At 44.9% G+C, this 13051-nt stretch overlaps 1 protein-coding gene across 1 annotated transcript in view; it reads left to right on the top strand.

Annotated features, from left to right (window-relative positions):
- The window catches only part of LOC146980677 (NACHT, LRR and PYD domains-containing protein 1-like), a 64764-nt gene extending 56223 nt beyond the window's left edge, over window positions 1–8541 (top strand). The window contains exons 4-12 of the mRNA XM_085787990.1: window positions 713–871; window positions 1316–1434; window positions 4583–4836; window positions 5493–5545; window positions 5789–6003; window positions 6221–6495; window positions 6710–6823; window positions 6911–7052; window positions 7866–8541. Coding sequence (XP_085644116.1) covers window positions 713–871; window positions 1316–1434; window positions 4583–4836; window positions 5493–5545; window positions 5789–6003; window positions 6221–6495; window positions 6710–6823; window positions 6911–7052; window positions 7866–8227 — 1693 coding nt within the window. The 3' untranslated portion in view covers window positions 8228–8541. The remainder of the gene's footprint in view (window positions 1–712; window positions 872–1315; window positions 1435–4582; window positions 4837–5492; window positions 5546–5788; window positions 6004–6220; window positions 6496–6709; window positions 6824–6910; window positions 7053–7865) is intronic.
- The last annotated feature ends 4510 nt before the right edge of the window (window positions 8542–13051 follow it).

Raw genomic sequence — 13051 nt, 5'->3', positions numbered from 1 at the left:
CTCAGATGAAGCTGCTAACAGAACAGCTGGATCAGCCACTGTAGCAGCTGAGCAGATGTGATGTAGATCTGAGTTTTCCCTCTTTGCTTGGTTCAGGGTCAAAGGTCAAAGGTCAAAGCAGCTTCCCAGTGTGAGAGGTCAGGTTAATGTCCTGTAGCTCAGAGAACAGTGTTGGTTTGATGATCCCACTGTGGAGACACCGAGGCTCATGAACATCAACACTGGGCTCCACAGGAAGGAAGCTTCAGCTCATGGTCACATGACATTAAAGGAGTTTACTTCCTGTCCACAGTGTGTGTGAAGCAGCCTCTGGTCACATGACTCCAGTGTCAGTGAGGGGTCAGAGGTCAGCTTCAGACAGTGGACAGTGTCTCCTGAGCCACTGTGACTGTGTCCACAGCCTCTGGAGCTGAAGCTAAGAAGCTTCATCCAGCTTCAGCTCTTCAGCTGCTCTCTGCCAGTGGAGCTGTGAGGAAGAGACCACTTCACAGTCAGTGTGGACAGCAGGAAGCAGCTGGGACACAGCAGCTCTCCGTCTACCTGACAGAATGTTTGAATGTTGTGTCAAAAGAACAAGAAACATGTTGATTGTTCACTCCACACAGACTGATGTGTTCACTGAGTTAAAAGAACTGAAAAAAGGTTCAGAGACAATGTAAAAAATAAAATAAAAAAACAACAACTCGGTCTTCTTCTTTTATTCTTTATTCAGATTGTCGGGCTGCAGTTTGTCAGAGATCAGCTGTTCTTCTCTGGGCTCAGCTCTGAAGTCCAACCCCTCCCACCTGAGAGAACTGGACCTGAGCTACAACAAGCTGGAGGATCTGCGTGGTTTTCTGGAGAGTCCAGACTGTAGACTGGAGACTCTGAGGTCAGTTCACTGACTGTTACTGTTGTAGATCTTAGATCTTTGATCCACAACTGAACCTGATTGATCTTCACTCAGAACTTGAATCATTGACTTTGATGTCACGAATGAAGGACGTTTGAAATAGTTGTTGTCTCATGTTTCCACTTGTTCTTCTCTCACACTGACAATGACTCTTCACTTCACTCTATGTCATCAATAATAGTGTGTGTGTGTGTGTGTGTGTGTGTGTGTGTGTGTGTGTGTGTGTGTGTGTGTGTGTGTGTGTGTGTGTGTGTGTGTGTGTGTGTGTGTGTGTGTGTGTGTGTGTGTGTGTGTTGATTGTGATTGTGTTGAGTCCACACAGACTGATGTGATGTTGTGTTCACTGACTTAGGAGTTTTAATGTGAAAAAAGGTTCAGAGACACTGGAAAAAACAAACTATTCTTCTTTTATTCTTTATTCAGATTGTGGGGCTGCAGTTTGTCAGAGATCAGCTGTTCTTCTCTGGGCTCAGCTCTGAAGTCCAACCCCTCCCACCTGAGATACCTGGACCTGAGCTCCAGCAAGCTGGAGGATCTGCGTGGTTTTCTGGAGAGTCCAGACTGTAGACTGGAGACTCTGAGGTCAGTTCACTGACTGTTACTGTTGTAGATCTTAGATCTTTGATCCACAATTGAACCTGATTGATCTTCACTCAGAACTTGAATCATTGACTTTGATGTCATGAATGAAGGACGTTTGAAATAGTTGTTGTCTCATGTTTCCACTTGTTCTTCTCTCACACTGACAATGACTCTTCACTTCACTCCATAGTCATCAACAATCAATAATCTGATCCCTCCAGGTGTGTGTGTGTGTGTGTGTGTGTGTGTGTGTGTGTGGTACAGTCCACACAGACTGATGTGATGTTGTGTTCACTGACTTAAGAGTTTTAAACTGAAAAAACAAACTCTTCTTCTTTTATTCTTTATTCAGATTGGCCGACTGTAGGTTGTCAAAGATCAGCTGTTCTTTTCTGGTCTCAGCTCTGAAGTCCAACCCCTCCCACCTGAGACACCTGGACCTGGGTGGAAACAACCTGCAGGATTCAGACCTGAAGGATCTTTTTGCTCTTCTGGAGAGTCCAGACTGTAGACTGGAGACTGTGAGGTCAGTAGAGGGATGGATCAGTCGGAGGTGGTTCAGTTTCCAAACCACACAGTGATGTAGCAGGTCAGAGTGTTCTCAGCGGGGAGCATACGTCAGTCCGACTGCCCACAAGTCCGACGGCTCATTTCTCCGACTACCCATCCTACAGTGTTAAGGTTAGGTTTAGGGTAAGGTTAAGGGTTAGGGCTACTTAAGTCGGAGAAGTGGGAGGTCGGACTGATGGACGCAAAAATAAAGAAATGTATGGTCGGAGTCGGAGAAATGGGTGGTCGGAGAAATGGGTAGTCGGACAGACGTCATGCGCCCGTTCTCAGCGTCTCCTCAGTAGAAGGAACACATGATGAGAAAACAGGGCTGCTGGGTTTCATTGGCCAGTGATGTGATGTTGTTGGTCCATGAGAGGTCCTCTGTTATGTGCACATAATGTTACACACCTGGTCTCATTAGTGACAGGTAGAGTAGACGTGCTATTCTTAGCTAGCTTCCTGTTATTGATGTTATCAATGAGTTTAAAGTGTTGCTTTTACTAGTCAGCTAACTGCTAGCACTGCTGTAGTGTATCATGACAGTGCTAGCATGTGATAATGGGCCAGTGGCTGAGGCTGGTATGTTTTATTGTTGACACTCAAGTTGACAGTAACTGGAGTAGGCAGAGGTTGGTGTAGTAGCTATACATTTCACTCAAGTAAGAGTATTTTTACTTTAGAATAATATTCCATCCATCCATCTTCTTCCTCTTATCCGGGGCCGGGTCGCGGGGGCAGCAGTCTGAGCAGGGACACCCAGACTTCCCTCTCCCCAGACTCTTCCTCCAGCTCTTCAGGGAGGATCCCAAGGCGTTCCCAGGCCAGCCAAGTGACATAGTCACTCCAGTGTGTCCTGGGTCTTCTTTGGGGTCTCCTCCCGGTGGGACATGGTCATGAACCCTGTATCTGAGATCTTGTTCTTTAGTAGTAGTAGTAGTAGTGGACAAGCCAGGAGAAAAGTGATAAATATATATGTAAATCACAAATAACCAAGAAATATAATGCTTAAATTTAGCACATAGACATACAGGAATCAGAACATTGTTATATTATGGTGAGTGAACAAAGAACGTAATAAGTGAATTAAAAACATAATAGAAAACCATGTGACCGTCTACAATCAGTAGCAGTTTTTATATTATATGTGTAATGTAAACATGAGAATGTACGTAAAGCACAGTCATGTGACAAAGCCTCTGTTGGACGTATCTTTGTCAAAACGTAAACAAACAGATTGGGCATTGGATTGATAAAAATAAGCGAGTAGCGAGCATAATGTAGCTCAATTTAAGCGAGTAAAAGTACCGCATTTTCTTCACAAATATACTTAAGTAAAAGTAAAAAGTAAAGCTACTCTAACAAGTACAGTTTATTCAAAAAGTTACTCAAGTAAATGTAACAGAGTAAATGTAGTGCATTACTACCCACCTCTGAGGATACATGTAGGTAAAGCCAGGTTCAGACTACACGATTTTTTGTCTTTCACGATGGTCACCCTGTCAGATTAAACGATCACAGTGGCATAAATTCTTGCCTTGGTCGGGAGACTGGCAACACTACAAGTATGACCCCGACCAATCATCGCCCCTGCGTGAGTTCATAGGCCATCAGGGAGGCGTCACAGCAAACTGTCAGTCATGGATACTGCAGCGCTGTGTGATAGCGGTCTTCTGGTCAGACTTGAAAATAACAGGACGAAAAATGATGGTGGAGCCGTTCCTGGGTCTGACTGTTTGTCCTTCACAGAGAGCGTGGGGGATATTAAGGGATGTGTTCAACTAAAAACCATTCACTTATATTGCAGACATGAAGCACATGTTGACTGTGTGTAAACAATGCGTCAGAGCTCTGTCGTTCTATTGGTCAACATCAAGATTCACGTCGTAGGAGATATCAGACTGGGCAAAAACATTCAAAAGATTCTAACGTGGTAGACTTTCTGTCGGGGCATCGTAGAGTGTCGTAGACATAATACCGCTGGTCGTGAATTACGCGCTCATGATCGGGCACAAAGCCGGAAAGATCAGATCATTAGTAAACATGGTGACACCATGGTAACCTGGTTGAACATGAAACTTAAAAGCTCTGGTTGATCCCAAAGGTCACTGACTAACACATTGATCAGGATCAGTTAAAACTCAGCTGGGTGAGTCTGATCCTGGATCATCACAGTTTGGTTTAATAAAGCAAACTCAAACAAAACCTGATTATTTCCCTCTGGCTCTGTTGTGTTTGTTCCTACAGGATCAGGGGAGAGGTGATTAAAGCTTCCAGAGGCAAAACCTGTGAGTACTGAACCTCTGTCTCCTCTTCATCAGTCTGACTGGGAAATTAATCTGGACTCATTTCACCAATAGTTTTATGAATTGCATATTGTTTTTTCATACTTTCTTTTTTGGCTTGAATACAACAAATGAAACAAAGGACGACAAACAGGGTCATCATAGGAAAGAAGTGATGTTTAAATTTCCACGTGTATGAATCTTTCATATAAGAAACTTTCCTTCCAATTGACACTGATTTCTGAGATGTTCCTTGTTTCTTCTCTTTCAACAGGTGACTCAGAACTGAAGGTTTTTGGGGATGACACAAAGCCAAAGGTCTCTGAGGACAACGCAGAGCTGAAGACCTCTGAGGATGACTCAAAGCTGAAGGAATCTGAGGACAACGCAGAGCTGAAGGCCTCTGAGGATGACTCAAAGCTGAAGGAATCTGAGGACAACGCAGAGCTGAAGGCCCCTGAGGATGGCTCAAAGGTGAAGAGGTTTGATGAAGACAGCTTGAAGCTTAAGGACAACACAAAGCTGAAGGTGAGAGAAAAACATTGTGTTTTCCAGACAGACTTCAGGGCTCAACAGAGGGGAAAAATAATCAGAGAATATCTCCTGTGCTGGTAACAACAATGAGAGCTTCAGTGTAGAAACAAACTCATAGTTTAGACAGTTTAGTGGTTTCAGACGAGTTGCATAATAATAATAGTAATCTATTCTATCCGGGGGTGGGGGATGGGGGGGGGGGGGTAATGGCAAACAAACACTGCATATCTCCAAAATCCGGCAGGTTTCCAGGATGCCAAGTAGCCTACTCATTTTAATGTGCCAATTGCCGATGAGAACCGGTGTCAAAAAGGAAAAAGGGAAAAAAATCGATCACGGACTTAATGATCGATTACCATGGCAACGAACGAAGCTTCGATGCTTCGATTTTTTTGGGTCAGCCCCATTAACAATGATAACCTCAAGCATGAACTTATTTCACAAAACATTTATCATTTCTCTGCAGAACCTGCTGCTTCTCAGATGCAGTCTGTAAATTATTACATTGCCATTGTCAATGTATCCCCTCAAACTCTGTCCACTATGCCCAAGGTCACTCAGGACTGTTGAACAAATCCGTTGGCTTCACTCGACACAATATATTTTTAATTGTAATAAACCAGCTTACATTGTTTCTCTCTGAATTGCAGCAGTCAAGCTTCAAACCTGAACTGGAAACTAAATCTACACAAGTCTCATACAGGTAAACATGCAATAAACAGTCAACACAGTTTTTACCAAAGTACCTTCCTCTTCCTTCACAGCTTCTCCTGAGCCACAGCAGATGTGTCTCTGCATCGTTGGTCTCATGGTCGACTGTGTGAGGGAACATCAGCTGGATCAGCTCTCAGTCAGCTGAGTCAGGAGGAACACAATGTTTTAGCCAATGTTGAACCTTTTTCATCTCAGGGTCTGAGGTGGTCACTCAGCCTTCTGTGTCCCACAGGTTCAGGTGTCCTGGTCCAGGCCAGTTCCAGTGTTCTTCAACTGGACTGGTGTTTGTTGTGGCTCAGGAGGCGGAGCTGCTCTACAGGACTGTCCAATGGGATGAGAGCCTCCTCCACTCAGTTGGCAAGATGGCTGCAGGACCGCTGTTCAACATCCAGTGTCCTGAGGATGCCGTCTGCCAGCTCCACCTCCCACATTGTGAAACAAAGGATGGTGAGCAAGTGATTGTGTTTGTTAGAGCAATGAAGAACTAATTATATAACTTAAGTTGTGTGACCATCTAATTGACATGTACATTTATTACATGAATACACTGGAAAATCAGGGCACTATCCTTCACCAGCCTCCTGATTAATTTCCTGATGTTGACAACAGTGACTGAAATGATCACTGCTGTTGTAACGAGGTTGTTGTCTCTGTGTTTCCACAGCTCTGCTCTATGACGGTCTGCTGTCTGTCGCCCACATCACTGATGATGGAATGAGCTTCATCGAACCACTGGAGGTCACAGACACTCATGTGATCATCTCAGTCCCTCATCTTTCTGCCTTTGGCCTGGTCTGGGTTCAGGATCTCATATGGAGGTGGTGGAACAACATAAAACCAGTTTGCAGTCAAATTCTGCTGTTCCACCAACCAAACCTCACGGCACTGAAGCAAGGCCTCAATGTGCATCTGCTACCTCATAACGTCCCCCTGGAAGAGGTAAGGCTACAGACTGAAGTGTTAGAGATTCACTTTACTTCACTTTCTAAATTCATCACGAACAGACCTGATGACATGAACTACCACAAACTGACATGAATACATTAAGGTCAAAGATCAGTGTGAGCTCAGAAAGGACTCTCTCTGTCCTGTAGGTCCAGCCCAGTAGAATTAATCTTTTCAACACTAATGAAATGATCTGATTGTTCTTCAGGTGAAGGCGAAGCACGACGACTGTGTGTTCATCAAGATGCCTTCTGAAAGCACACTCGTCCAAAATAAAACTTACACAGTTTACTGTCCGCACGCCAATAGAGTCCAGCCTAAGGTGAGTGTTTCAGGCTAAAGCTGACATGATTCCTCAAACTGTTGTCACTCACCTGGAAACACTGACACACGTGCTGCTGGTTTTCAGAAAAAAGACTTTGACCTGAACTATGGACCAAATTACCACCCGACGTTTCAGATCATCCTGCCTTCAAGCACAGAGGAAGCCGATGTAGAGGTCCGAGATGAAACCGAGACAGCTGTATGGGAGTGTCAGATTCCTCTGCCAGGTAAAGTCTTCATCCACCTGATGTGGTGTCTCTGTTGTTACTGGGCCTCAGATCATCTTCTGTCTACTTTTATCCTGTGATCCATTCTTGTTGACAAGTGAGAGTCAAACTAGTGGGAAACCGTAGAGAATGGGACCAAGGAGATTCATAAAGGAACTGAAAGGACCTTCAATAAAATAAGGAGTATAAATGTTTGTGCTCAGTCCTCCATCAGGTCCTGAATCAGTCGTCCCTGTTCTCCTTCAGGTGTTGCTCAGAAACTTCACCTTTTTTTCTTTAAGTATATTTTTGGGGCTTTTTGCCTTTAATTGATACGATAGTTGAGAGAGACAGGAAATGTTGAGGCTAGAGAGGGGGAATGACATGCAGCAAAGGGCCACCAGATATAGATTCAAACCGGGGGCCAGCTGCAGTGAGGACTGTAACATCTGTCTATAGGGCACCTGCTACTGAGCTGTACGGTGCCCCACACTTCAGTTTAATCAACTTCCTGTTGATGTGTCTGTAACTTGTGAGTCTGTCACATGTCGTCGTCCCAGAGTCAGAGCTCGTCGCCTTAAGATCATTAGAGCTGAAAATGCTCAGAAGTGGTGTTGGATGGACTTTACTGTTCTGTTCAGCCTAGTGTGATCACTGGTGACTTCTGGGCTACTGCTGTAAGGACTTTCTACAGAGTCCTGAACTGAGACGAGCAAACTGGACGAGACAGATTGTTTTTCTTGAGTGGTTCCATCCCTACACTTGTTATTGAATTTGTTTCTGAAGCACAGATGTGTTTTTTGAACACAAGTATCTTTCTTGTTCATCTTCCAGGTCCTCGTCCAGAACCAACTCCAAGTGTCTCAGCTCCGACTCCAAGTGTCTCAGCTCCGTCTCCAAGTGTCTCTGCTCCGACTCCAAGTGTCTCAGCAGCAAAGAGGCTGAAGTCTGCTCGGACTGAGTTCATTGAGAGAGTGACTGAACCGGTTCTTCATAGGCTGCTGGATAAACTCCTGGACTGTGAGGTGGTAACTGACCCTGAAATGGAGTCTGTTGCTGCGATAGCAAACAGGGAAGACAAAGCTCGAAAGGTGATCGACAGCGTACGAAAAAAAGGAGAAGCAGCTTGTTCAGATCTGATCAGAGTTCTGTGTGAGGTGGATCACTGCCTGTCAACACAGCTGAAGCTGAGTTAGAAACAATCTCTCATGTGTTTGTGTCTCACACAAATGTCTTTAATGCTTTTTCTTATTTGTTTTGGAACATTTTGTAAAACCCTTTAAAGTCCCAGACTTGTCAGAGTCACCTGAACTAGGGGTCGAATGATAGTGCATTTTAAAGGCCAATATAATAACAATATTTTGGAGAATTGAAAAGCCGATAGCTGGTTAATTGGCCCATTCCTCATTGTAACTGTATTTGTGACAAGTTTCATTTTTGTGGGATATTTTGTTTTTCATATGTCGTAAACGAGAAATTATTCTAAGTTCATTACGTTTTTTTGCAGTGCAATAAATATGATGTACAAAGGTTAACATTGATTAATAATTTGATTAAAACTGTCAATGTAGAAGATTATTTTAGTCGTGAACTAAACACCTTGATGTGTGGTTTTAAAGGCATCTGGTCACATGACTGGGTAGAGGCTTACACTGTAATCATATTCTGTATTTCATTATTCTGCATGCTTCAGATGGACAGTATGTGTTTTCATGTGATTCTTATTGATTTCTGTTATGCTAACATGGTAAAGCCTTATAAGTGATGAATGAGGGATGATGGGGGGGGGGGGGGCAGTGCTTGGTAACTTTGTCCGCCAAAATTTATTATAAATAAACATAAAGAATAGTAGTCTATTTGTTTTGTATTAAATCACTTTTGACCTAATTATTTTTGGACTGAAATTAATTACACACTCAAGTCTATCGGCTTCAATCTTTATTTATAAATAAATAAACGCTTTATTTATAAATAAATAAAGATTGAAGTCTATCGGCTCTGACAGCGTTTTGCATCACGTGCACCTGAGCAATATCATAGCCCATGATTTCTGAAAATATACAATTTCAACTAGTGATATCGGCACAAGAACATAGGAGCTCAGCTTCGCGGCTAAGACTTAGATAGACGAACAGTTCACCCAAAATTCAAATTGCACTCATTATCTCCTCCCTCTCATGTGGACTAAGGGCTGGGAGAAGTTTCAGAGTCCTCCGTGGCTTCTCTGAGTTACAGGGGGTCTCGGCGTAGCAGTGCATGTCAATATAACGGTTGCAAATGGATACCAACTGTCTTCGTAACAAAAAGGCACACCAAAAAACATCCAAATACCTCCATGCTGCTCGTATGTAATGTCCGTCTTGTGTTGAACCCCCGAAATGCGAAATTGTTCTGAAAAAAATTAAATAAGTCTATTTGGACGGACCAGGAAGAGGAGCTTCCGTTACAAACAAGCTTGAAATATAGACTTATTTAATTTTTTTCGTAACAATTTCACATTTCGGGGCTTCAATACAAGACGGACATTACATACGAGCAGCATGGAGGTATTTGGATGTTTTTTGGTGTGTCTTTTTGTTACGAAGACAGTTGGTATCCATTAGCAACCGTCATATGGACATGCACTGCTACGCCGAGACCCCCTGTAACTCAGAGAAGCCACGGAGGACTCTGAAACTTCTCCCAGCCCTTAGTCCACATGAGGGGGGGGAGATAATGAGTGAAATTTTAATTTTGAGTGAACTATTCCTTTAAGCTGCTCTTACTTGGTGGTGGTGGTGATCCTGCTGCTGCTTCCACCCGAGGGGCTCTGCTGGTTCTGAAGCCTCTGATGCAGCTCTGCCGCTCCTCAAATCAGCTTCCTGAAGTTCCTGAGTCAGTGCATCTTTCACATGCTTTATGGACCTGAAAAGTATCTGAAACAAAAATAAAGAAATGATGGGCTTTAAATGACTTGCACACAATACAATGCACACAATTGCTGTTTTAAAAAAATAATATAATAACATCATTTATATTTTATAATAACTTTAAATGTACAGTGCATGACATCTTATCACATTCAAATTTGCACACAAGTGTTACTATGGAGATAAAGATTCTATTATGTAATGGTTTACTATCTCACCTGTCGTTATGTCTTGGATCCAGCAAGGTGGCAAGTGCGTACAGGGGTTCATCTTCCACACTGCTGAATCGTTTGTCGACAGCTTGTAGCAGGGTCGTTTTCATTGTTTTAATGCCAGAATCGGCCTCATTTTCCTTAGCCAGGATGCGCTTGAGGACTGTGACGGCTGGAATGACGTCAGCGGCAGAGTCGGTGGATGAGCTGACTTTCCTAGTGAGCTCTTCAAATGGCGTTAAAACAGCCATCGTTTTTTCCAGCAGAGTCCACTGGTGGACTGTCAGTGTCGCAGGCAGGTCATGATCAACAACATAGGCACCAAGGGCTCGCCTCTGCTCCAGAAGACTCTCTATCATATAATACGTGCTGTTCCATCTCGTCCTGACGTCTTGTTGCAGGCGTTTAGGTTGCATTTGCATTTGGAGCTGGATACAATCTGTCGGCAGCTTGTTGCTGGCATTGTCCCTCAAAATGACGTGCACTTTTGTCAACGGAATATTCCTCTGATCAAGCATTTCCTTTATAGCAGCTGAAATCGCGTCTCCGGTGTGTGATCTGTGGAATATTTTTGCCTGGAGCATTGCGCTGTGAGGTGAATAACTCACGTCTTACCAGTGCACAGTTCAACTTAAAAGTGTCATGGGGCACACGTCGCAGACGCTGACATTTAGCCTACATGTTTTTATATGTCCATTAATGTGCATTGTCCCACCCAAATAAACCAATAAATAAAGTAAAGTTAAGTAAAGTAATAGGTAGATATTTGGTTTAGTGTGTGGTGAAAGTTTGCTGCTCTTTTACTTTTGTTCACTAATTTATTCAAAGTTTGAGTCAGTTTTTATTTTTCCGACCCGTAACAAGGCACCGTGAAGGCGTCATCTCTGTTTCTACTGCGTCTCTCCTCCTTCCACAGTTCATCCAGCCTGGACATGGAGGAGGAGAGGGAGGAGGAGAAGGAGGAGCAGAGGGAGGAGGAAGAGGAGCAGAGAGAGGAGGAGGAGAAGGAGGAGGAGGAGAGAGGAGCAGTCTTCCAGGAGACCAGAGGAGGTGGAGGAGGAGCTAAAGACTTTAAAGCAGATTAGTCACGTGATGATTCTGTTCTTAATCTCCTTCCTCTCTCCCCCTCCTCCTCTCTTTTCTTCTCCTCTCTTCTCCTCCTCTTCTTCTCTTCCTCTCTCACGTTCTCTCTCCTCCTCCTCTTCCTCCTCTCCCCCTGCTCTCTTCTCCCCCTCCTTCTCTCCTCCTCCTCACCTCTTTTCTTCTCCTCTCCTCCTCATCTCCTCTCTTCTCCTCCACCCCTCTCCTCATCTCCTCCTCCTCTCCTCTCTTCTCCTTCTCATCTCCTCTCTTCTCCTCCTCCTCTCCGCTTCCTCCTCCTCTCCTCCTCTCTTTTCTTCTCCTCTCCTCCTCTTTCTTCATCATCTTGCTCCTCTCCTCCTCTTCTCTTCATCCTCCTCCACCCCTCTTCTCCTCCTCTCCTCACCTCTCCTCCACCCCTCTCCTCTCTTCTCCTCTCCTCATCTCCTCTCTTCTCCTCCTCCTCCTTTCCTCTTCCACCTCCTCCTCTCCTCTTCTTCTCTTCCTCCTTTCCTCCTCTCCTCCTCCTCCTCTCCACCCCTCTCTTCTCCTCCTCTCTTCCTCCTCTCCCCCTCTCTCCTTCTCCCCTCCTCCTCTTCTCCTCCTCCTCCTTCTTTCCTCCTCTTTTCTCCTCTCCCCCTCTCTCCTTCTCCCCTCCTCCTCTTCTCCTCCTCCTTCTTTCCTCCTCTTTTCTCCTCTCCCCCTCTCTCCTTCTCCTCCTCCTCCACCCCTCTCTTCTCCTCCTCTCTTCCTCCTCTCCCCCTCTCTCCTTCTCCCCTCCTCCTCTTCTCCTCCTCCTCCTTCTTTCCTCCTCTTTTCTCCTCTCCCCCTCTCTCCTTCTCCTCCTCCTTTCCTCCTCTCTTCTCCTCCTCCACCTCTCTTCTCCTCTCTCCTCCTCTCCTTTCCTCTTCCTCCTCGTCCTCTCCTCTTCTTCTCCTCCTCCCCTCCTCCTCCTCCTCTCTTCTCCTCTCTCCTCCTCCTCCCCTCCTCTCTTCTCCACCTCCTCTTCCTCCTCCTCTCCTCCTCTCCTCTCCTCCTCCTCCTCCCCTCTCCTCCTCCTCTCAGGTATCAGGTGCATCACAGAGGAGTTGTTGTTGAAGTTGTCTTCTTGTCGTCCTCTGGCTCTTCGTCCTTCAGCTACAGACCAACACATTCAGGTGTGTGTGTGTTAGTCTCTGTGCTTCCACCTTAAAGATTTTGGGTGAAGTATCCCTTTAAAGCCCCAGTCTGTAACTTATTTGTCTTTTTATGATCAAAAATCAAACCTGTCTTTCATAAATCCGTATTTGACTGAAGGTGAATCTCAGCTGCATCCAAAGTAAAGCTTTCTGGTTCCTTAGAATGAGTTGTTACAAGTCGTTACAAAGACAGTGGGCGACGCACCGAACCGAGGCGGCCATGTTGCATCGTGACCGTAGGTAACCACGGAAACGGCCTGTTAAAACTGTCACCACTGTGTAGTGTGAGGAAGGACGGAGGCACCGGTGTTGCATTCAGGTGCAGTCAGGCAGACGGCCGTCGGCAAACCGACCGGATGTCATTTTACTCCACCAGAGAAAGACGGTAAAACAATACCACATCACCATGACAACATGTTGTCACTTGTTTACATAGAGGCTTGTTTATCCTGTTACATGCAGCGTCTGTTGTCTGTCTGACGTCTGCCCCATTTCACCTGAATGCAACTTCAAGAATACGTTCAGATATGCAACCGCACCGCTAGATGGGGGGGATTCCTACGTACTAGGGGTGCAACGGTACAGGTAGCCCACGGTACAATACGTACCTCGGTTTTTGGCCACGGTTCTCGGTACGGTTT

This window comes from Trachurus japonicus, chromosome 9 (genome assembly GCF_045865225.1).
Source record: "Trachurus japonicus isolate A0001 chromosome 9, Traja_1.0".
NCBI lineage: Eukaryota > Metazoa > Chordata > Actinopteri > Carangiformes > Carangidae > Trachurus > Trachurus japonicus.
The sequence above is the reverse complement of the archived record's forward strand: the minus strand, read 5'-3'. Positions and strand labels throughout refer to the sequence as shown.